General features: G+C 33.2%; 2 protein-coding genes across 2 annotated transcripts; both read left to right on the top strand.

Annotated features, from left to right (window-relative positions):
• Positions 1–573: 573 nt before the first annotated feature.
• Positions 574–2,361, top strand: LOC126681002 (protein SHORT-ROOT-like). Its single transcript, XM_050376392.2, has one exon. It carries the CDS (start codon positions 726–728, stop codon positions 2,091–2,093), a length of 1,368 nt encoding a protein of 455 aa, XP_050232349.1. The 5' UTR covers positions 574–725; the 3' UTR covers positions 2,094–2,361.
• Positions 2,362–23,423: 21,062 nt separating this feature from the next.
• LOC126671647 (uncharacterized) lies at positions 23,424–25,569 on the top strand. The gene is made up of 3 exons (XM_050365434.2): positions 23,424–24,390; positions 24,478–25,013; positions 25,093–25,569. The coding sequence occupies exons 1-3, from the start codon at positions 23,595–23,597 to the stop codon at positions 25,567–25,569; spliced, it is 1,809 nt and encodes a 602-aa protein (XP_050221391.1). The 5' UTR covers positions 23,424–23,594.
• The last annotated feature ends 1,057 nt before the right edge of the window (positions 25,570–26,626 follow it).

Below are 26,626 nucleotides of genomic sequence, written 5' to 3'. Positions count from 1 at the left end.
CAGTGACCAACGCCACCTGTGTCAATCTTGTGTGCTATTCTGGTGGTGTATCCATCAACTATATATGTTAAGTGACTCCGACAAGCTTAAATGAAATTCAGCCAATTTATACCTACGTGACAACCATAATTTATTTTAAAATTTCAAATATAAAAGAATGGTGAAGGTGACATAGTAAAGCGGTGTGAGGCCTTTTGTTTGTGTGGCTCATGCGAAGATTAGAGGATATTGAAGTACGAATAAATTAACCAGATTTCATTAGAAACCTAACGGTGTCACTAAAAGCAAAATATGATAACCAATTTATAATAATTTAAAATTTAGCAACCAAACTGTAAATTAAAAAAATTACAGTAACCATCGAAATCAATTACCAAAATTGTTACATTCCAAATATTTTAGAGTTGCATAGAAAAATCACACACTCATAGTCATAACAATATATATCTCTCGTATAGTAGATGTCTAAACTCACGTATATTAATAATTGCATATAGTGGAAACAAGAAATTACATATTTATAATAATAAAATTATATATATATATATATGTGACAATGACCTTAAGAATATAGTGCTATGTAAATCTATATCATATAGCTTTGTACTTTAGATCAATTTCAAGAAAATCAAATGAAAAAGAGTTTTGCGAAGCAGCAGCAAGAACACAGAAGCAGCTGCTGAAGCAGCCTCCTGTAGAGTCAAAGGGGGCCTCCCCCATTACACATGGACATAGCTCTCTTTACTCCAAAACAAATACAATTTCCAACAATTAGCGACGATGCATATCCATCTTTAGCCGCTCCACTTGTTTCTTTAGCCGACATGCATAGCACCAACCACAACAACAACAACAACAGTCATCTTCCAAATACTAGCCACACATCGACTAGCCGGTCATCGGATTCCGTTCATGACCCTATTTACGGTATCGGCTCATCTTCGGGGACGACGGATCACAAATGGGCATCAAAGCTTCTTAAAGAATGTGCAAGAGCCATTTCTGATAAAGATTCAACAAAAATTCATCAACTCTTATGGATGTTGAATGAGCTTTCTTCTCCTTATGGTGATTGTGATCAGAAATTAGCTTCTTATTTCTTGCAAGCTTTGTTTTGCAAAGCAACCGAGTCGGGCCAAAGATGCTTCAAAACCCTAACTTCAGTTGCTGAAAAGAGTCACTCCTTTGATTCTGCTAGAAAATTGATACTTAAATTTCAGGAGGTAAGCCCTTGGACTACTTTTGGTCATGTTTCTTCTAATGGTGCAATTTTGGAATCTTTAGAAGGTGAAACAAAACTTCATATAATAGATATTAGTAATACTCTTTGTACTCAATGGCCTACTTTACTAGAAGCTTTAGCTACAAGAAATGATGAAACACCTCATTTGAAGCTCACTATTGTTGTAACTTCTAGCATAATAAGATCAATCATGAAGGAAATAGGTCAAAGAATGGAGAAATTTGCTAGGTTAATGGGTGTTCCGTTCGAAATTAATGTCATAAATGATATAAACAGCCTCTCAGAACTCTCGGCGGAAGCGCTAAACGTTCAAGAAGATGAAGCTATCGCGATCAACTGTATCGGAGCATTGAGATTAGTCGATGTAGACGAAAGAAGTTCCATTATTCGAATGTTTCGATCACTTAACCCTCGAATTGTGACAATTGTTGAAGAAGAAGCTGATTTTACTAGCTCAAGATATGACTTTGTCAAGTGTTTTGAAGAGTGTTTAAGGTATTACACACTATATTTCGAGATGTTAGAAGAGAGCTTTGCTCCAACTAGTAATGAGAGATTGATGTTAGAAAGGGAATGTTCAAGAAGCATAGTTAGGGTTTTAGCTTGTGATCATGAAGAAAATGGCGATGGAGACGAATGCGAGAGAAGAGAAAAAGGTACCCAGTGGTCGGAAAGACTCGGGGAAACCTTTACGCCGGTGCGATATAGCGATGATGTTGTTGATGATGTTAAGGCATTGCTTAAGAGATATAGAAGTGGATGGTCCTCACTTGTGCAAGATGAACAAAACGGACTTTACTTGACATGGAAAGAAGAACCAGTAGTATGGGCTTCAGCTTGGAAACCCTAGCTAGCAAAATGAAAAATATATAAATTCCATGATCATCTCACAATTTATTCATATGATTGAATTGATGATGATGATGGAGTTTATATTACTTTTCAGTTCTAATTGCTATGATATTTTGTTTTTTATCTTATGTCTCTTGATCTGTGCTTTATGCTTGGGAGTTTGTGTTGTTTTTTTTAGATCATTGTATTTGTTTGCAATATTTGTATTGTACTCTCTTTTTTCAGTTCCATACCAATTCCACTTCTTTTTTGGATTGCTCGCTCAATATGTTTCTTCTCAACCCTTTTGTGGGAGAATTTTGTAAGAAAATTTAATTATTGATATCATATTGATCACCTAATTATCATGTTAGTTAACAGTAAAAAATAACAATTGAATTAATTAGGCCTAATTACTTAAAAACCACTCATCTTATAATTTTTTTTCATTTATACATGACTTAGGAAAATTTTCAATTATACCCTATTTTCAACTTTTATGTTTCATTTGTACCCCAATAGTAAAAGTTTGATAATTTAATTAATTTAAAGATGAAAATATCAAAAACAACATACATAAATAATTAACATTAACGTTTTATTAGAATATAGGTTAAAAATAAAGGATTAATTTAAATTCTTTTTTAAGAGAAAATTCAACTCATTAGGTAGAGATGAAATATAAAAATCAAAAATAGGTTACAATTGAAAATTTTTTTATATCATGGTATAAATGAAAAAAAGTTACATGGTGGGTGGTTTTTAAGTAATTAGGCCAATTAATTACTGTATATTTTTGATATTGGAACTTTTCATTAAAAATGATGACCGAATAAAACTCGTGACAAATAAATAAGTTCACTTGCGCTAAAAAAAAATACATGTAAACCACAATACCAAGGTGGCTTCTGTCTGAATTCTTTTAGTAAATAGAGTTTTCTATCTATAATTTTAGCCCGTTTGCTAAATATATTACGATTTAAGTTTTCTCAATTTAGTCTATCATCTTTTCAACTTTGTCAAATATACAAAAAAAATTGTTTGAAGCTGATGTGTCACGATGTTATATATATCAAGCGGGATAAATTTTACACATAGATGTATGATATTTCCCTACAACAGTTTCAAATGAGCATAGATATATTGGTAAAGATCGAAAAAATAATGGACTAAATTGGAAACATTTAAAAATTATGCTATATTTAACAAACAAGTTAAAATTGTAGATAGCTAATTTGTTTTACCAACTTTCTTTTAGTTATTGGATTCAGAAACTATAGTGGCAAATTGGAAATCTTCTATACTTTTTTTTTTGCTACAGAGTTCATCAGGTTTTTTGAACGGAACTCAACAATGAGACGGCAACTTTAAGCCTTTCACATTCAGGTCCCTTGCGGGAGACAAACTCTGACCCCAAATTTTAAACGGATGCATGCATGAGTACGGTTCGAATATGCGATCTTACTTAAGCCAAAAAAGCGTCTCACCAATTCATATGTGTCTTAGAGTTGGGGATCTTCTATACTAACAAACAAGCTCAACTTATACAGAATTAATTAATTTTTTAATTTGTATAAAGAGAGTTTGGTAGACAAATTAATTAATTTATACAAATTGCTTTCTTGTTTCTTTATTTGTTTTCATCATCCTTCAATTTCTATATGCCAAAGAACAAACAAACCTATGCCTCTTCAGTTCTTGCTAGAATATTTGCATACCAACCCAACTCTTATATTAGCATATTCCAGGCCAATCTTTCCAATATGAAGAAATTAAAATAGAACAAAGAAACAGAAAAGTTATGATCAGCAAAACTTATTTGTGAATTTATTGATGGTTTTGAGGGGCCTGCAATTTCAATTGACATTATTTCTAGAAACCATATTGCTCATTATTTTCAGTTAGGATATGCATGGAATCAAATCTTTAAATAATATAATTACCCCTTTTATTTTATTTTTCTTTCATTGTTATTCCAGTACACTATGAGTTGCCATATTCCAATTATATGTGAAAGTTAATAAAAGGGTTATTTGTATAAGACGTTTTCACTTTTCGCATTTCGTACAATTGAAGCACATTATTCAAACTGTGGAAGTTCACATCTAATTTTTTCAAACTTTTCATCCTATCAACCTATGCCATTTTAGGTTTTTCTTTTTCCCACAAAAACGTATCGTTTTGGCCGTTTTGAATGACTAAAACATCATCAAAAAAAATGTTGGAATTTCTTATTTCAAGTTTTAAATAATATGTTTAAATCGCAAAATATGTTAAACGTGAGAATTTATATACAAATGACCCTTAATAAAAAGGTAAACAAAATAAACTCCTATATATTGAAAAATAAAAAAATGTTAAATGCATACCGAAAGATAATTTCGAGCATTCATTTTAACCATTAATTAAGTGACTCAGTAACTAGAAAATAGAGAGTAGAAAGGTAATAAAAATTGGAAGTAGAAATTAAGGTTATATATATACATATACATATATATATATATATACATATACATATATATATATATACACATATACATATACATATACATATATATATACATATACATATATGTATATATGTATATATGTATATGCATATGCATATGTCTATATCTATGTCTATGTCTACGTATATGTATATATGCACACACACATTCTATATTGATCATGTAATCGTAAGATATTTATGGTCTTCATTATCTTGTTCGGGTATATAAATCATGTCTGCAATAAAATTCATTTGCTCGAGTTTCCTAATTGTCTTATCCGGAACAATATTTTTCTCCAGCCTTGCCTTGTTCCCAGCTGAATCTTGCTTGGTCTTTCGAGATCTCTCCTCGGTTCTCAATGTTGTTCAAATAGATCATATCTTATTTGACCAGATTTTGTTATTCCCGTCTGAATTCTCAATTGAGTATTGATCAGTCCGGTTCAATTTTTTAAAATACTATGTAAAAGTTCAAAATTTACCAAAGCAGATTCAATATAAGCAACCTACGTGTAGCCAAAAAAAAAATTAGTTTCATAATTCATGATATTTATACATTTGACCATATTATTTCATAGGTTATATAGCTAATAGGTGCAGGTAAATGGTGGTCAAATCAATGTTGTGGTAAAATGATAAAAAAAATTAAAATCATGGAGAATGCAATTTATTACTATATGATATAGTTTTGTGACACATGCTGATATAGATCCTAACCAATGTTCTTGGATCAGTTCAATCCTAGGATCATGGTTTTTGTTAGAATTAATGTTTATCAAATCACTTTCATGTTTCAGAAACAGTACTATTCTCTCTAGTCATGACATGAACCTAACAGAGTGTCCCTCTACCCTCTACCCTCTCCTCTATCTCTTCATTGCCATTTTGTGTAACATAAATTTATTTGGTAAAAATACATTTATGTAATCACAATTAAATTTTAAAAAAAATTATTATATTTATCATTAACTTTTTTTAATTTTTGTGTTAAATATGCCAACAACTATTTTGGAATTGATGTCATGTGATGTTAAATACGTCATGTAATAATATAATTTTATACATATAGTTTTATAGTATCGCGTCTCACCAGCTTCAAATTAATTGTGGATATACTTGACAAATGTATAAATGATAATAATTGTGAGCGGAGCGGGGTTCAGGGGCCGGTCGCCCAAATTTATGACTGATTTCGGATTTAAAAAAGTTTAAAAATGGACTAGATAACCTCACTCGCTTATGGGTGAGATTATCGTACATCATATCAAAAGACCGGATCCGATGGACCTGAAATTCTTGTACTTGCCTTATCGATTACGTTTTATTTATTGGCATATCCGATTATTTCTCATCTCGACATTCATGCAATTCATAGGATAATATGTTGGAAAGTAAACATGTATAAAAGCGGTAAAAGAAAGCAATAAATCATGTGAGATGCGCATATGACTCAATCTGGACTGACATGTGAGGCAGGTAGCAGGTACTCTTAAGCATACATCTAATCCTGGTAGTTTCTTTCATAAAATAGATAGGTGGCTAGTCTAGGTCAATTAAAATATACAAAACCTAAAACTGGATGTCTAGGTGAGATTGATTTTAATTTGGTCATCTTGGATGCCTATACAACCACTAATTACATTTTTATGGCAATCCTAAGATCTTTAGGTGATTTGCTGGATTTGCTGGACTTGATTACAAATTTAGGTGGTTAAGTCATTTAGCCTGTTAATATTGAATTTGTACATGCTTTTGAAAATCATATTAGCAATGAAAACATACACATAGGCAGCTGATATACATATAAGGTTAGAGATATTTTTAAACCTTGTCGAACCGGAGTGTCTAGCACTCGTCTGTCGTCTAGCTATCAATGTGCTCTAAATCAGGACTCGGTCAGAACATGAAAGTTCTGTGTCTCGTCGATATGGATCCACTAGTTCAAACCGAGGTCGATTTTGAGCTCAAACGAACCCATAATGTTTTATTCTCCTAACTGCTCAACTAGGGTCTTACCATGCGATATCACACATCAAGCATAGTCCCGGTTTGCACAAAAAAAACAAACGGTTTGCAGTTTAAAACTTTATATACATATCATAGTTGAGATAAAATATTAAAACTGTTTGACAAAGTCATATCTACATCTAAGACTTTACCGTACTGCAGCATTATCGATCGACGTCTTATTCTGTACAAACTTCCAAAAATACAGACTTCTGAACAATGATAGAAATTTTTCATGTCAAATTAAATTACCTGAAAGGAAACACTATTGGGGGGGTCACTCGATGCTGAGTGAGTTCATAGTTTACAAGTGAGTATTATAAAAACAAAGCAATACTATAAAACATTTATTCAAATGCACCCAAATATATGTCTCATATTGAAACCCTAATCCTCAAGTTGTATCTTGATAGATCCGAACCAACTGAACTTGCGAACGAGTCGAGTAGCTTATTCCAAATGGTTCGGTCCCGAGACAATTCTACCGAGTTAACCGACACCATATAGTACAGTCCCGAGATAGTTCCAGCGAGTTAACTCGTACTATTTCTTATATCCAAAAATAGAGGTGAATCTCGGGATAGTTTAACCGAGTTAACTCTTAGATACACCTGGGCTAATTCGACTGAGTTAACCTCGTATTTAGAAGACGAGCGAGAAATATCTTCAAAGTTCTTGAACAACAAAATATTACAGACTGCTGTACTTAACTCGTGATCACGCAGTTTCTATTGCCATCCAATAGAAAAGCTTGTTTCATCGGGTCTATATTGGTTTCAAAGCCATGATGCATGCATTTTATATAAAACATTTTGATAATAAATAATGCCATACAATTTGTATAAAACAGTTTGCATTTGTAAAATAATGCACATTTAATACATCAAATGTAACACGTATAAACTCACCGCTTACTATTCCTAAAACTTCGTCGATCGACTGTCGTTAAGCTTAGGGTACTCCTTGTCCAGTAACGGCTTGCCTTGCCGGATTTAGGTAAGACACAAATTAACTTAAGTAAGAGTCTAACTCAATAGGCATATAAACTCAAGGTAAAAAAACGTGCTTAACTCGCTATATATATCTATCGCGTCTAACCTTGACACAAAACTGACTAGACAAAACCATTAAGGTTCACTAATAAATCTTAAAAACTCTCGTTGAACTTTACGTTCAAATTCTAACCCCATAACTAAATGATCCTAAATCCACCATGTTTATTAAATTGAAGTTTATAAACTTCTAGTAACTTGAAATGATAACACCTAACTTAATTTCACTTTTCACATTCAACTTAGACACCATTTTTATTATCAAAAACCCAACTTCACATTAACCTTAAAAAATGTATCTTATATACATTTTTTCATACTTCCAAACTATCTCTTAAAACCATTTTAACATCATCTTAAATCGTTACCATCAATCGTCACACAACGCCAAACTTGCGCCTATTAACACAAACTAAAAACCATGTGAATGGGGATCGAATTAGCATCAAATTTATGCTTTCCCCGACAGCCGAGAGCTGCAATTATAGCCTTCAAGAGCACTGTTCAGTTCTGCTCGTAAGAGCAGAGCTGAATTCTTCTCGTTGAGCAGAATTTTGCTGCTCATGGTGAGCAGAATTTTGCTACTCAGGGTGAGCAGAAATTTCTGCTCAACGGAGCAAATTCCAGCCATCGGAGTCCCACTCTGACGTGCTCTCGAGACCTATCAACGATTCTTCCATTTACACGCTCAAAATCACAATAATCACAACTCTTAAACTCACTATCAACAAACAACACAAAATCACAAGAACTCAACAAAACCCTAAAACCTTTGATCATTAAATCACCACAAATAACCAAAAATTCCACAGATTGATAGTCTTGCCTTTATCTCCTTTGAATTTTTGATGATTTGCCTCCAAGATTGATAAGTTTGGGTGAGAAATGGTCAGGGTGTGTGGAGAGGGGGTAAGGTTCGGCTGGGCTAAAGAAAAATGGGGTTTTGATTTTTTTTATATTTTAACTAATGAAGAAGAAGATGAAAGATTGTGAGGGTACGTGAAAAGGGGGTAGGGTTCGGCTAGGCTAAAGAAAACCTAATGACATTAGCGCTTGAGTCCACGAGACTCGCCGAACTTGAAGACTGAAGAGAGATTCGCCTGAATCTCCAAAACGACCGACTCCTTGAGGACTCGGCTAAACCGCGTCGCCCAAAACGCATCGCCAGACATTTAATACACGAAGAATAATATCTAGAAGACCGAATATACAGGATCATTTCCTATTCGGATACGAACCCCTATCTAGGAAGATAAGGTTATTTAGGAAGATATTCTTGAATAAGACTTCCTTTTAATAAGGAATCACTTTCCTAATCAAACAACGCTATTAAGTAGGAATCACTTTCCTATTTGATGTCTATTATGTATTCTCTCAACTAGTATATAAAAAACTTGATGTATGCCTAAAAACATAATTACATTCAATACACAAAAACTCTGCTCAAATCTCAACACTGATTTTAGCATCGGAGAGTTAATCGGAAAACCACCTTCTGATTGACCTTCTACCCTGTTTTGCAGATTTACTCATCGGATCATATGGCAAACTCCATCAATTGGCGGCATCTGTGGTATCCTGTTTCGCCTCGGGAGGCGGTTATATTCGAAGAACAGCTTGCTGCTGGTCTTCGATTTCCTTTGGACCCTTTTATTGTTGAACTTTCTAATAACTTGAATAGTCTCGGGATAAAGTTCCCCTTCAGTGATGTCTAAATTACTACAAAGTTTGATAATTAAAGGGTCCAAAGGAAACCGAAGACCAGCAACAAGCTATTTTTTAAATATAATCGCCTCCCGAGGCGATCTAGGATACCCGAAAGCTCGCATTCAGTAATCATGTTTTCTAACCCCATATTCTAAAGGAAAACTATACCTATATGAAATATCTAGGATCTCTTCATGAGAAAGTCTTGACTCGGAAATGGCCATAGAGGCGAACTCGGTTTTCGCCTTTCTAGCTGCCATCTAAAGACGCAAAAGAACACTAGCAACAAAAGATCGAATTGGAAAGTCAAAGAAGATCAAAATAAAGAAAAAAAACAAAGATGAAGAACTGAAAGAAAACCATAAAAAAAACAGGGCAAAATGCATAGAAGACCGCAAGTCCACTAAGAAATATAATTAAAACTATGAATATACCGGGAAATAAAACAAAAACAGAAGACAACAAATATCAAAGTAGCAGAATTTAAGAAGAAAGCAAACGCAAGATGAAAATGATGGAAAATGAAAAAACCAAGATATGAAATGAATTTAAAGGAGTTCCATGAAACGGATAAATAAAAGCAAGACGTACGATTAAGGACACTAGTCCCAAATCTGAAAGCACGCAACTAACACATGTAGAGAGTTAAGAACTCAAACTGACAAACGAAATAATTCGTCGGAAGATAAAGCGAATCACCTCAAATAAAGCAAAAACATACAACGCATAAATACCACGGCTTTAGCTCACTTGCGCGGGGGAGGGAGAGGTGGTTAATGATGGAAACCAAATTCCAGCATGATTATAATGGAATCAAGTCAAACATTATCTTTCTGGGAGAATCCTAGCACTCGCCCAAAGGTGAAAGCCTAATGATATTGGCGCTCGAGTTTGCGAGACTTGCCGAATTTGAAAACTGAATAGAGATTTGCCCGAATCTCCAGAAAGACTGACTCTCTAAGGACTCCACCAAAGTGCGTCGCCCAAAACGCATCGTCAGACATCTAATACACGAAGAATAATATCAAAAAGACCAAATATACAGGATCATATTCCATTCGGATACGAACTCCTATCTAGGAAGATAAGCTTATTTAGAAAGATATTCTTTAATAAGACTTCCTTTAAATAAGGAATCATTTTCCTATTCAAATACAATACTACTAAGTAGCAATAGTGACGGAAATTATGGGTGGATTTTATTTCGAGATTAATTTTTAAAATTTGAAATTAATTTTAAAATTTGTTTTTATATTAATAAAAATGACGATTTTGCTTTCTTTAATTTTTTTAATAAAATTTAACTAATTCCATATCTATAAAACATTTTAAAATTATAATTTTAAAATAACTAAATTATTTTATTCAATTAATAAAAAACTATTAATTTTTTAAATTATATATGAGTTTTGTAATAATAAAACTAATTAATTTGATTTAAAAATGTCTAAACATGCCGATTTTCGAAGTATTGGTATAATTGAAGACACCCGCATGGGTTTGGTATTTTAGGGTGATTATTGGATTAGTAATGGTGCCACGTCAGCAATTCTGTAATTTGGCATGTGACGTGGCAGACATGTTTTCACAAGATCTGTTCGATTTAAAAAAAATAGCTACAAAAGAAACTAATATATTAAAAAAAATAGCTAAACGGGCAAATTTTCAAAACATTAGATAGAATTGACAGCACCCTTAAAGATTTGGTATTTTAGGGTGATTAAAACCATGTAATATTGAATCGGTGGGTATTTCATAATATGCGCACGGTAAAAACAATTAAATATTTCTATGTAAGTAAACTCTCAATTTATCTCAAAAGAAATATCAAATTTTAATTTATATCTTAAAGTTCACCAAAATTTTAATTTTTTTTATATGTACAATGGAAAAATTATATGTTCGTATACATACTATAAATTGATATAAAGAGAGGAAGAGGGAGCAGGAAGAGACCTTTGGTGGGAAACATAAGAGTACCAACTTGATCCCAAGATTGGCGGATTGTCTAGTGATTTGAATAGCATATTTGCTTTAATTTTCCACACACATGTACTCACTTTAGCCCAACATTTTCTAGTGGAAAACAACTTTTCTTGATTTAGATAAGACTCTGAACTATTCCTAATACTTCCCTCTTCAGAACTTTTTCTATTCTATATACATTATTTGTATGCATGCATGCAATTTCAGATGCCCACAATCACTTATAGGCACTACCCTCATGGATATATTTTCCAGGGAAAACTACTTAAAAAACCTCTAATCTTTCATGTTATAGACAAGTTCAACCATATAGTAAAATTTAGTACAAAACAAACTTAAACATTTCAAAAAGTTACAAACCTCTCCATCCCTAATTGTGTCAATAAACAAAGAAAAAGTCTAAATTGGTCCTTGAATTTATAAAAATTGACTAAATAATTAAAAATCTTATTATTTTATAAATCAATCCAATATTTTTATTTAAAAATTTAATGAATTGTAATTTTTTAAAATAAATTAAATTATGCTATTCATATAATAAAAATTATATTATTCATATATTAATAATTTAAAATAATATAATATTTTTTATATATTTTTTTAAAAATTAAGTTAAATACACAAGTTTGAGGCATTTGATATTTCCTATATTTTAAAAATAATTCAATAAATGTGCATATAATTATTGTTATACAACAATGAAAAACATTAAAATAGTTGCTTTTAAAAATTCAAACTACGTGAAATTAATAAATATGGTGATTATAGAGTTTAATAAATATGTGAATTGGTTATATATAAAAGATAATAAAAAGAAATAATTAATTTTTTTAAAGTTTTCTTTAATATCATTATGTAAATTAAGTATATCAAACTAGTACATACAAAAATGAAATTAGGTCAAATTTTTAGTTTAGAAACATGCAACATATTAAAAATACGAAGGGTTACTGGCGAAAAAAAAGTCAAAACTTTACAAATTATTGCAATTTAAACCAATCCTTTTACTTTTTGTAATAATAGCCAAATTACTTTTTCTTTAGTTGCAATACTAGCCAAATTTGTGGGCAAACTTGTAGTTTTCAATTAAAATATCAGGTTATTATTATTTTTTGATGAATAATAATATATAAAAAGTCACAAAAAGTGGCAAATATTTCACAAAAAATCACATAAATATTTGTCTATTATTGCAATGAAAAAAAATACAATTTTATTATTATTACAAAAATTAAAAGGTTTGGTTTAAATTGCAACAAGTCATAAAGGTTTGGTTATTTTTGCCATTAGGCCAAATGTGAATGATCAATTCAACATGTTTATAAGATGGAACGTTGGAAACCTAGTGTAGACACTTTTTTTTGGACAAGTAGAAAAGTGATAAGGGATTGAAGCGTCCGATGATGATTTCCAGAGATAACTGTTCAGATGACGAGCTAGTAATCCGCTTGTTAGAATTCGAGTGGACTAGATCGTCATGCAGCAGCAAACTAGAGGGATTGAAGCTTAATTTTTGCAAATAACCCATAAAAATTCCAAGGGATTGTGATATAATTTAAGAAATTGGATTAATTAAAAAGCCAAAAGTTGTAAAAAGGTCAAACCTTTTACAAAAATTTTTCATAAAAGTCCTGACCTAAAAATGTGTCTCAGTTTTGTCCAACCTTAATTGGAAATCAATTTTGCTGGTATGTGGCCTACGTGGCGTGTCACACAATGTGCCAACATGGCAATTATTAGGTTAAAGTACAAATAAATCTTTAATGTTTAAAAAAAATTACAAATTTCATACTTAAATTTTTTTAGTACATTTTATAAATCAAAATTCAATTGAACAAATTAAATACTTTGAATTCTAATTAAATCAATCGAACTAATTAATTTCATTAAAAATTTAAAGTCGTTAAATTTATTTTGTCAATTAATAAAAGCTGCCTAAATATAATAAAAATTAGATTAAATAATATAAAATAATTTTATTTAAAAATTTAATATTTTTTAAAAAAAATAAAAAAAACAATTGAACCCAATTGAAGTGGGTTCATGTGTTCTTCCTATTTGGGAAGAACAGAACCGTTGTGTTCTTCCCAACTGTATGAACCCAGTTGCTGGGTTCATCGGAGAAGATGAACCCAGTTCAACTGGGTTCAATTTTTTTTATTTTTTTAAAATTAAATTAATTAAATTGCTAATTAAACGGTGTCGGTAGTAGAAGTCGGAGGAGTACGATAAAAATATTAAGAACCGATTGAGTTAAAATCATTCAGATTTGATTGAGTTATGTTTTAATTAAACTTTAATAGTTAAGTTGAAATGATTTAATGTTTGAGGGTATAAAAATTATTTTAAGATTTTTTAGTATTTATTTTCATTTTAACCTAATAATTGCCATGGTGGCATATTGTGTGACACGCCACGTAGACGTCACATCAGCAAAATTGATTGTCAATTGAGGGTTGGACAAAATAATCCGTTTTTGGCCAAAATCGACGAAATTGAAAGGTCATGACTTTTGTGAAAGATTTGGCCTTTTTACGATATTTGGCCTAATTAAAATGACTTATAAATTTATGGGCCAGTTTACAGGTTTAACAGACGAAATTGCCCAAAATCAAACTCTACTTGCCCTGAAAGCCCTTTTTGATACTTTCGGGGACCAAAACAGACTTTTTACCTCCTTTTTTATGGCGCACACTAATAAATACAAAATTTTAGAGTAATTAACCAATAAATACAGTTTGAACTTAACCTAAACACCGAACCCTAACCCTAATCTACCTCTATAGGTACAACCTTTACACGTCTAATTAGTGATGGTAGTTAGATCAAACAAGAGAAAATATTAATTTAAAAAACCCTAAAAAATACTACCCTACACAAAACCCCACCACACACACATGAAAATTTCAATCAATCACTCTTATCAAATCTAATTTCTACGCTTCAGATCTAAAAAGATATATTGATGTACTGCAATCTAAAGTTGGATTCTACATCCACATCACTAGAAAATGGCCCCAGGACTCAGAACATTGCGTCTGAGGACCCTATTTCAGTTCCTAGCACATTATTCTAAATCAATAGGATGCAATATTAGTATTTACTTTACGTTCTTGATATAAACTTCCATAACTGCAATAACTTTCATGACTTGCTATAATTTTCACACTAAATACATCTTTATGGTGTTTTAATTGTTGTTAAACATATTATTTTTGTATATATGAACTTCATACATCTAATTATGCATTTTTATGTGTTTTGACACGTTTTTTGACACGAAGCCGAACCGCTCCGGATCTTGGTGTTCTGGTGCCGCCGTTAGAATAGACTAGTGTCGCCACCAAAAATGAGTGTGTCGCCACAGCAGCCACAAGATGTTGGCGTTGTGTTCTTCTGCCCCAGCTCATACAGATCTTCATATCCGCTTCCAAATTGCGTTTTCGTGTTTCTGGGCTCATCCGGACACCGAATCGCTCCCTATTTGAACTGTTAGCCATGTAATTAGTTATTGGATTATGTTATGGAACTTTCTGGTCCAGTCTAATTCAACATTGTTTTTCCATGTCAACGACAGTACGTGATGCCATGTCATTATGGGCTTCGAAACCTAACCGCCAGCCCAACAATTCTTAGATTCGTTTCTCGCTTTGTTCTGACCAAAAATTATATCCAATTTCGACCAGTAGACTTGTGATGACTAGAGAAGCAAATTCCATATTTTGACCAAATCCTGAATTTGGTTGTATTAATAAAAAAACGATAGACAACTGCCAGACACTTTAAAAAGAGGTTTAAAAGTATCTATAACCTTGTATGTATATCAACCATAATTTGGGTATGTAAATAATGTTTTATGCTTTGCATGTATGTCCAAATCCATCATTAATAGGAGTAATTAGATAATCATGTTAATCTAGCTATAAACTAATCAAATCACATAGAAATCTTTGGGATGCCATGAACACGATATTTAGTGGTTGTATAGGCATTCGAGACGGTTAATGAAATCAATCTTATATTTACATCTGATTTACGCTTTATGCATGTAATTGAAATAAAATCCACATTTGTCTATTATGTGTGAGAAACACCAAGATTAGATGCTTGTTTAGAAGTACTTTTTTCTTATTCACCATACCAGTCTAGATCGAGTCATGTATGAGTCTTAAATATAATGTATGTTTACCTTTGTGCATTTACTTTCCAGTTCTTTATTTTCTAATTGTTTACCTTTCCAGTCATTTACTTTTCAATGTTCTATCTTTTGGACTTCCTGCTTTGATGAGATGTTATTTCTATTTCGGATATACCTGTTAAATCGATAAAATCAATAAGCCAAGTTAAGAGTCAGGTTGTGTGCACGAACCTGAATCTTTTAGTCTGATGCACGATATCTTATCAGTAGGCGCATGAGGTATCTAGTATGTAGAAAATCTATTTTCTAGCTAAACTAGACGGTGACTTCATTTTTCAAACTAAACCAGACTGAGGTCGTCATAATCCTGGGAGAGCCCGACCCTCGCTTCGCTCACACCTAGCCCCTGCCAGCTCTAGCCATCATGCACCGATCATCAACAACAGTTCAACGGCACCTGTCTCCAGCAATCTACTAAATCCAGTCATTCCTTCTGGCAATCCACAACTAGTTACCAGGTTAAACCCTAACCCCTCATTCGGCCATGCATATTTTGATGCCCGTTTTCCTACTATTTTGAACTTTGGAATTACTGTTGGGTCAAGCAAGAAGTATTCCAACTTCAGAGTGATCTATTTTGAAATTTCCCGAGAATATGGAATTATCATGATTTTGAGAAAGTGTTGTTCGGTATGGGGTGATTGGTAGAGGTTTTTTAATTAACCTTGAAAATCATCTTAGCGTGAGTTTGAGTTTAGCTCTAGATAAACTCTATTGTAAGTGATTTAGTCTAAGCTTATATACTCTTTTTAGTGAATTATTAAATCCCAATCTTTAATTGAGTATGGACGTAGGATCAGTTTGTGATTTGAACAACTCTAAAATCTTTTGTTCAATCTCTCGAAACTCAACAATTCTAAAGTAACCATCAATTTTCTTTTTAATTTCTTAAACAAACTTAATTCACCCACTCTCTTAAGTTGCATTTGGGATTTTGGTTATATATTTAAAACAATAACTAATAATTAAATATAATATTATAGTTAAGATAATACTTTATCTTAAATTCAAATTAACTATATAATTATATATATCACATTTTTTTACTGGCTTATAAACCCATATTTGTTTTGAACCTGTTTTTAGTGTGTGATTTGTAGGTTCATATAAAGTTGGTAGTAGGCCCAAAATTTCTATTTCGGCCCACAAGTCATATGTGGTCTTTAGTAAGACATTATGACTATCCAAGTCATATGAATATCGATAATCCGACTTAGCCTTTTACATTGAATATTTCAATCACACTGTCTCACGATATCCAAATTGAATACAAGGCATAATATTATCATTCTTATTCTATTCGATCATTCGTTTCCTTATTCCAAGTAGACTAAAAATGACAACTCTTTATCAATTCATTTAGCATGGCGATGCATTATTTTCAGACTATCTTTTCATTGGCCTCATAAATATATTACTGAATAAATGAGGGACAAATTCCTTCTCCGACAGTCTCATTTTTCATATAGCTAATTTTATATCCAACTATAATCTGTTTCACTATCATATTAAAGCAATGTTAGAATATATCAAAATACTAAATAGTTATGTAGAAATCTATAATGATTTCAAGATTAAAGGATTAGATTAATATTATTGTAATGAGAATTACTTACGACAGTGACCAATGTAATATTTTCATGATGGGTCATCCAATGCTTCATTTCTCAAATAGCACCAATAATTTGACCTAATATTTTATATACATGATTAGTAAAATATAATCATCACTCAACATCATGCTAGTATTAATGTACTATTAAGACTAGAAATAGTTTGATTATAACTCTTTATTAAACCTAATAGCTATACTATCAAGTCACATACTTGATGGCCTTAAAAAGAATTAACCATTCAAGCAATTTATCATAATATAAAATGATAATGAAAGTGTCTACTTATTAAAAATAAAAAAGTGATAAAATCAATACATGCTCAAACATAATTGACCAGTTATAGGGAGTTCAAAAATACACTATAAGGTCAACAAGTGTTGATTTCAACTTTCTTGATGAGTTATCTTTAATCTGTTGAATCTTTTCTTTTGTTTGACTAAATTTAAATGATCAACAAAATATCAACCGAATATTAACCAAATACCAATTAAATGTAAACCAAATGCAACAATTGACTTTTATTTTTCTTCCGCTAGACAGTTCAAAACTGTTATTACTATTTCCCCCTCTTAAGGTTGAGAAGTGTCAATTTTGACTTTTTTGATGAGTTCTATTTCATCTATTGAAACTCTTTTTTTGTAATTTGGTCAAATTCTTAAGACCAACTAAATGTCACCGAAAATCAACCAAATATTAAGTGAAGATCAACCGAGTATCAACCGAATATCAACCGAATATCAACTGAATGTCAATCGAAGATCAACAGAATGTTAACTGAAGGTCAGGCATATGTCAAATGTTAATCATTAACACAGTATTGAGAACATGAGTCAGTTTCAACTTGGATTGTGCAGTTTTAATATTTTGAGAGAAAATTAATAGTGCAGATTAGATAGTTTTAAGATCAAACCAATATCCACAAAATATCAAAATGAAATAAAAAAATTCTAACAATTCACATAAAAAATGCTAGAAAATACCATAACACGTAGTTAATTATTAATTGAACTAACAATTTTTTTATCTATTGCAGTTTATATTGAATTGATTTTCAATTTATTATGTCTTTATGTAACCACACATCAATTCATTGTCAATTCTGAATTTTAAATAACAGGTCACATAAAGATAACACAAACTTGGATGTGCTGGTAAGTGTTGACATCATGTCCATTATTTTTACCATTTGAAGCCACACGATTTGCAGCAACAATTACAGTACTCACTCGATCATCTTTCGTTAGTGCAGCTGCAACATAATCTGTTATTAGAGTAGCAGGTACAATTTTATCCACCAGCTCAAAAGTTGTCAGTCTAGATTTTCAATATATCTTAATCATTGGGTTTACAAATAGAAACATATGTTCAATTGAAGATTACTGCTCTCAATCTTAATCATTTCTTTTATAGATGCTTTCACTAAAGTATTTTATGGGCACATCCAAATTTAAACTATATCTTCAACACATCAAATCTCACTTTCAATATTCAAATTCCTTTTCACACACTTACCGTCAAGTCTACCATGACAGCTCCATCAGTGACATTATAGCCATTATCACTGGTAATACAATCATTTTTTTCCAAAATTGAAAGAAAGAACATGTCACGGCCCAATTTCCACTCTGAAACTTGGATCGAGACCGGCGCTAGGGAATGGGAATGGTTGTTCCGAAACCCGTAGCAAGTCTAGGAAAAACAGTAAAAATGTTTCTCGTTTTGAAAACATAAAAGGTCTCAATCTCTTTTCGCAAGTATTTGAAAACCTTTATCCTAAAATGTAATCAAAACACTGTGATTGTATCTATAGGAACCAGGGCACAACAATGAATTCCTCTTATCACAATAGCCGTGCTCGGATACAATGCCAACAGTATAAAATCAGTTGAAACATTTTATACAAACATATGGCTTTAACATAAATCCAGTTTTACTTTATAAACACTGGCAAAAGCCCTTTTTGTACAAACACGCAACATTCAAAACCATATACACAAACAGTAGTTTCATATCAGAATAAGCCATTTCAAAATGAACTACTGTTGAATGGACCGAACTATTCTGCAGCTCTAGAGTGACATACTTATTTAGCTACGAATTCCGGAGAAAGGATTGGAAGCATGGTCACGTCAAAACTCTATTTACCTAAAAGGGAAATATCAACGGGGGTCAATATTGAGTGGGTTCACATAATTATTTAGAAATATTAATAAAACAGAAATCGCATGAGAAACATTCATTACGCAGCCAGACAACCGATCCAGAAGAAACATTAAACAGCAAACCCTAATGGGTAAAACTATAGTATGAACCACAATATATCACATCATAGTTTGATACAGCACTTTAGATCGTGAACTGAATCACTGTCGTCTCAAATTTTGTACCTTTAGTACCTGGACCGTAATCAGAAACTGCCATCACGGTTTTACCCACGACCGTAACAATATTAATGTCGTCTCAGGGTTTACCTGTTAAGTCAGGGTCACCAACATTTCTGTTGTCCATTGACTTAACATAATCATCCCTATTTCTCTAGATAATCATATGCTTAATCTATAGTATCGGTACCGTTGATCACACAGCCCTATTGCCGCTCAATAGGTAGCATGTTTCAATGAATCTATATCGGTTTCAAATCGACTCAATGCAATGCGATTTATATAACATTTTGAGTTATAAACATTTTAGGTATCAATATTCAAAAGTAAAATGCAAACTCACAGAACCGCTATCCCCAAAACAAGAATTGAATGTCCCCTACTATGCTGGTTTGGTAGCCCGCGTGGCCCGTCGGATCTAGTTAGAATTCAATTGTTAAAAATAATTCAAATAAGAATTCTAACTCCAAAGAGTAGACTCTATAGACATTACTAGACGTATAACGTATATAATTTGTTCTCGTTCTCGATATCAACTTATGGTCCTCTAATTATTAATCATTTTGATTAATATAAGACCTAATTAAAACATCTCTATGTTTTAATTAATCGAGTGTCCTTAATTGTACAAGTCCTTTTTAGTCGTTTCAACGTCTTGGTTAAGGTTTATAAGTCCATAAACTAAAATTTAAAAATCTGAAACACTGTTCATGTGCATGTTCGTGCATCCTTGTGCATGTTCGTGCACCACTGATGTGATGCACGTTCGTGCATAATTGTGCACGTTCGTGAATAATTGTGCACGTTGGTGCACCTCAGCTGGTGCACGTTCGTGCACCTTTCCGACGTGCTAAAACACCATTTTTCGATCCTAAACACCAATTCACACACTACACGATTCAATTCCACTATTGAAATGTAAAATCGATTCGTATTCGATCGATTCGATACTGTAACCGCTATATATTCAAATATAATCCATTTTCTATATAATCAAATTCAAAAGAATGGTTATAAATTTGATAAATAACGGATTACCGAAGAAATTTGAGTTAGAAACGAGAAATCGGATCGAAAACGGATAACTTACCGTCGATTGCACCTTCGTTGTTCTCTGAAGCCAAAACCTGGTTTTATGGTTTCTGAATTTAAATGAATCTTTCATTTGAATTGTTTGCATATATAGTTTGGTTAAAAGCCAAACTAGCCCTTAGGTATTTACGCGTTACGTTAACCCAAATTCTTAAATACTCGTCCATAATTAAAACGGACAACGAACTCCGAATTTTATGAAATTTTAACCATGAATTTTATAATTCGTAATTAGAATAAAAACGTAATTTTTATTCTTAAGGGACCTATATTTTATTTTTAATAAATTATTTAAAATTTATTAGGGCTAAATTAGACCCACTTAATAAAATTTTATCTCCAAATTTTATAAAATTTTAGGAGTAACTTTTTAAAAATATTCTGTAAATATTGGCTCCAAAACTATTCACACGGGACTTATAAATTATTTTATTTTAATTTATAAGCATTTTTTTAATTCACGTTAGTTAAAATATAAATATCCAAATTTAATATTTTAACTTCTATAACTATTTCATACTTCTAGAGACACTATATATTAAATTTATCCTCAAATTTAATTTATGTTCTCCCGGCCCTCTTAATTATTCCATACGTGGAATAATTTAATTTCTTAAATTTACGGAATATTACAGAACAGTTTTGAAGCAGCGGTGGAACAAGGACATCGACTAAGACAGCATCAGCAATGGCCACCATCGAGAAGTTAACGGCAGACGATAGTGATGTTGGAAAGCTATGGCAAGAAGGATAACTGCATCACTTCTTATTTTATGGTAAGTTGAAGAAGGGGGTATAAATGCCCTATTTTTGTAGTAAATCAGGTCGGTTTAAGTTTTGAGGTATTTGTGAAAAATTTGTTTTTTTATAGAGATTTTTGCATAAAAATATTTTGTGAGTCGATAATGTAAACCAACTCAATTTTTAACGTATTTGTGTACCCAACCCTTAAATTGTGTACTCAACCCTTAAGTTATTGAGAAAATTACAAAAATGAGCTAAACACGCTGAAACATTTCAAAAATGTCAACCCTTCTAATTATTTATATCAATGCTAATTTTAACTTTACAATTAATGTATTAGTTTTCATATTCATTTCACCTAATACTAACTCTCTCTCAAAATAACATGTGCCATTCTTTATTGGTCTAATTACTTAAAAACAACCTATTTTGTAATTTTTTTATTTATACCATGACTTAAGAAAATTTTCAATTGTACCTTATTTTCAATTTTTATGTTTCATTTATACCCCAAAAGTAAAAAATTTGATAATTTAATTAATTTAAGGATGAAAATATTAAAAACAAGATATATAAATGATTAATATTAACGTTTTATCAGGATATAAGTTAAAAATGAAGGACTAATTTAAATTCTTTTTCAAAAGAAAATAGGAGAATTAAACTCATTAGGGTAAAGATGAGATATAAAATTCGAAAATAGGGTACACTTGAAAATTTTCTTATATCATGGTATAAAAGAAAAAAAGTTATAATATGGATGGTTTTTAAGTAATTGAACCTTCTTTATCCCAATTTTATGATTAACTTACAATTTAACTTTATATTTTCTCTGTTTTTTATTGTCCTTCTCTGTCTCAACTTTCTTTTTTCTTTCTCCAACAACTTACAGCTTGGCAACTCCTACCCATTGGTCAATATTTAAACTATGCGTGGCAATGCAGGTAAGGTTTACGGGGCTTCATTCTATATATAAGTCTGACCATTTTTATTTCTCTCCTTATAAATTAACCTCTCAAAACAACAAACTTTATATTCAAAAAAATATTTAGATCTCCGTTAATATTCAGTTAATTTATTTTTTATGAATAAAATTCTATTAATTTTAATAAGTTTTAAAATAGGTACATTACGACACTCTACTAATTAATATACATGGTGGACCAAAAATTTATTAATTATTAGAATTATTAATGATGGAGTCTGCCTTCTGAACCGGTGAGTGAACCTGCAAAACAGGGTAGAAGCTAACCGGACGGTGGTTGTCCGATTAACTCTCCGATGCTAAAGTCAGTCTAGAGCTTTTAGCAGCGTTTTGAGTATATGAATGTAATTGTGATTCTAGGCATACCTCGTGCTCCTTTTATAGTAGTCGAATATACCTAGTGGAGTTGTATTAGGCAGGTGAATCCTACTTTGTAGGGATTCGGCCGTATCGTAGAGATTCTCCTGATTTGTCGGGATCTACCTTAATCTGATAAGAGTCCTATTTAGGAACGTCTTCCTAAATAGTCTTATCTTCCTAAAGTAGAGCTTATCCTTCCATATGTAGTGTTTGTGTCCAAATAGGACAAGATTTCCATATTTAGTCGTTTACCCGAATCCCGGGCCTGACGCGCTCTTGGCGGATCATGTGGGATTCGGTCTTTATTAGCGTGTTACCGAATCTTAGAGATTCGGCATCTCCTTCATACCTTTTCGGTCTTCAGGGGGAGTCCGGCGTCACCTGAGAGTAGATCTCCTGCAACTCGGCTCCATTATACTTACAGTAGGATTCGGTATCCATCATTAGCCCCCCCGCAAGTGAGCTGAAGTAGTTTGGCATTTATGCCTTAGTGGATTTTGGCTCTTTTGGAGCTGAGTTCTCTTATACGGGCGAGTCGTTTTGTATTCCGGGCGAGTCGTTTCATATGTTTGTGGGTGACGTTTCTTCTTTAGTAAGATTATGTGTTGCCACGTGTCAGCATTTAATGATTTCAACGGTTAATGATTCAAAAGCGTTTTGTATTTAATCTCTTTGTATTTCTTCTTTTCCCTCTTACTTACTTTTCGAATTTACTCTCGTTTCTTGTAGCTTTTCCCTTTTCGTTCTTCGTTTGATCATTTGATTCTTCGTGACTTGTTTTCAAGAGATTTTTCAGGTATGTTTTCTTTCGTTGTTTGGATGTTAATATGGCTTTCTTCTTTGTATATATTCTTCATGGTTTATATTCTGGAAATTCCTTTTCTGTGCTTGTTGTTCTTCGATGTGTTCTTCAACGTGTTCTTCAATATATTTTTTGTTTGATCCTTATTTTGTGTTTATGTTTGTGATTCCCTGTTCTAGGATGCCTCTTAGTCGAGTGGAAGATGCATGCGCTGCTATGGCTTTTACCCGATCAAAGCTTCGTAGGGATGAAGTCTTAGATATCTATTTTAAGTATAGTTTTCCTTTCGATTATAGGGTAATATTACCCGGTGCCGATATGGCTGCGTCTGATTCTCCCGGATCTTCTTGTAGGGCGGTTCTCTTCGAAGAGCAATTTGCTGCTGGTCTTAGGTTTCCTTTAGATCCATTTTTAGTAGAAGTGTGTAGGGATTTAAAGGTTGCTCTGGGGCAACTTTACCCTGGTACGATTAGAGTAGTGCTCGCCTTTTCGGAGGCATGTAGGCTCCGGGGCTGTGCCCCTTCTCTCAAAGTGTTATATCATTTTGTAGACTTTAGGAAGTGTGATGGCTGCTTCGTTTTCGCCCTTGGTAGAGAAGGGCGATCTCGTATTTATCTTCCTTGCCTAACCAGTCGCTGGCGAAGGCGTTTCTTTATTGTCTACCATAAATTTGCTTTTCTTCATTTTTCGGATGGTTTTTCTTCTCATCCAGTTCGGAGCTGTTCTTCTCCTTTAAGTTTATCCGAGTCAAAACTTGCTTTCGACATATCTTCCTGTAGTGTTGAATCGCGTCCTATTTTAGATGTCTTGGTCAATAGTCATCTTCGGCGTCGATGGCTTCCTTTGGAGGATCCTCCTCGAGGCTTGGCGGATCTTTGCTACTCTTTTGTTCAAGGTATATTAGTTTGTTTAAATTCTTTTTAATGTTTCTTTTGTAGGATGTCTTCTTCTTCTGACGATTTCCTTTCCGGATTTCAAGTAGATTTGGACGTTCCGATGGGTGGTCCTGACGTTCCTATTGCCAACATTATTCCTGGCGACATTGACGTGGATGGGGCTCCTGTTGATATTCCCATAGCTCCTGCCGAGATAGCGTTGCCTGAGATTATTATTGTTGATGATGATGAGTCGGCTGATCCAGTAGGCGACGAGGCGGTTCCGTCACTACTTCCCCCTCTAGCATCATCTATCGTCTCGGGGGGAGTTGGGGGTGTGGCCTCAGAGGGGCCTGTTGTTGCTGATTCGGGAGAGATTTCTCTAGGTCGAGACCCGGATTCTCCGTCTAGAAAAAGACGTCGAGTTGGCGATGATTCTCCAACGAGGGAGAGTTTTCCTGGAAGCTCTTCTTCTGCTCCAGACTTGGTTCAGTGGGTCGAAGGTCAGGATCCTGCCAGTTTGCTGAATCCGAGAGTGCTAGCGGAATATATCCGGACTTTGGCGATTCCTGCTGATGTCTCGTGGTTTTGTGGTAGGCCGGGTCAAGAGCTTTCCGATCTGGCTTGTTTTCATGGTTTCTCTGTAAGTGCTTTCTTTCTTGAGTATAATATGTTTTTTGTATTCAGTTGTTTTCTTATTTGTTTATTTCTGTTGTGTGTAGGCTCTTCAATCTGTTTTGGTATTGAACGACCGCCGACAGTGTGCCGAGGAGGAGGTCGATCGTCTGTCTTCTCTTTTGGCGACTTCCGAGTCTGAAAGGGCGAAATTGAAGGCCTCTTTGGAAGAGCATGATTCTCTCCTGGCGCAGCTCAAGGCGCAGGATGCGATTAATGATCGCCAGGTGAAAGTGATCGAGAAAAAGACCGATGACTTGACTCAAGAGATTGAGGAGCTTATTCGGATCAATTCCCTTGTTGGTGGGGAGAGGGACAATCTAAGATCGGAGGTTGAGGGTCTTCACATCCGTCTGCTAGATACGAAGGCTTTCTACTCTGCTTTGATAAGCGAGTATCGCCTTGCGATTGGGAGGAAGCTTCTAGAGCAGAATCCTAATATTGATCTTTCTGGGGTTAACGGGTTGGATCCCCGGGCCATCGCCCGTGATCTTCTCGCCAAGATGTCTAAAGACCGCGTCTAGTAGTTTTTCTTTTGATTGTATTTTGCTGATGTATTGATTTTGCTTTTTGTAATTCACAATTTATGAATATATTTTCTATGTTTCTTCGAAATGTGCTTTCGCCTTATTTTTATGTACTTGATTTGCCTCGAGGGTTATTCTAAACCCTGTTCTTTGCTTTTTATAGAGTTAATCTAAACGCTTTTTATTTTTGTTTTTGTTGAGTTAATCTAAACTCTTTTTATTTTTGTTGAGTTAATCTAAACTCTTTGTTGGCGATTTGCCTTTTCTGAGTTAATTTAAACTCATTTTTTAGCCTTTTGTGGCGATTTGCCTGGTTCGGCGATTTTGCTTTGAGTTAATTTAAACTCATTTTCTTGATTCTTAACCTTTGGTGGCGATTCTCCTATTCCGGCGATTTTGCCTTGAGTTAATTTAAACTCATTTTCTTGGCTTTTAACCTTTAGTGGCGTTTTGCCTATTCTGGCGATTTTGCCTTGAGTATATTCATTTTCTTGGCTCTTAGCCTTTCTTGAATTTGATCTTTATTTTTTCTTCTTTCATCTTTGATTTAATTGTTCGTGGCTGTTCTTGATTTTCATTTCTTTATTGGTTCGTCTGGCTAATCAAATAGCAGCAAAATTGAACTTTTATTGATAAAAGATGGCATACAAAAAATTAAAGATAGATTTGACGCCATCTGGTAAGACGTGAAGTCGTTACTGATGATGGGTCTTTTTTCGTTTCTATTCTTCCTTCTTTTCGGTTTTGTTTTCTTGGAGATCCACCACTGACTCGTCATAGCACTTCTTGGCTATTCCTTGGTCTCCTCTCAGCGTCACTACTCCCTTTTCAGTTGGTACCTTCATTGCCAGCGCTCTGATGCTGGTTACCGCTGCTGAATCATGGAGGAAAGGTCTTCCTAGGATGGCATTATATGTCAATTCCATGTCCACTATGTTAAATAGTGACATGATTTTCTTGTTTATTCCTCTTTCTGGGCCGATTATTACCTCCAAGGTGACTGCTCCCAGCGGGGTGATGGAGGGTCCACCGAGTCCTGATAGCGGAATTGGGA

Source organism: Mercurialis annua, linkage group LG1-X (assembly GCF_937616625.2).
Source record: "Mercurialis annua linkage group LG1-X, ddMerAnnu1.2, whole genome shotgun sequence".
NCBI lineage: Eukaryota > Viridiplantae > Streptophyta > Magnoliopsida > Malpighiales > Euphorbiaceae > Mercurialis > Mercurialis annua.
Note: the sequence above shows the minus strand (reverse complement) of the source record. Positions and strands in the feature narration are given on the sequence as shown.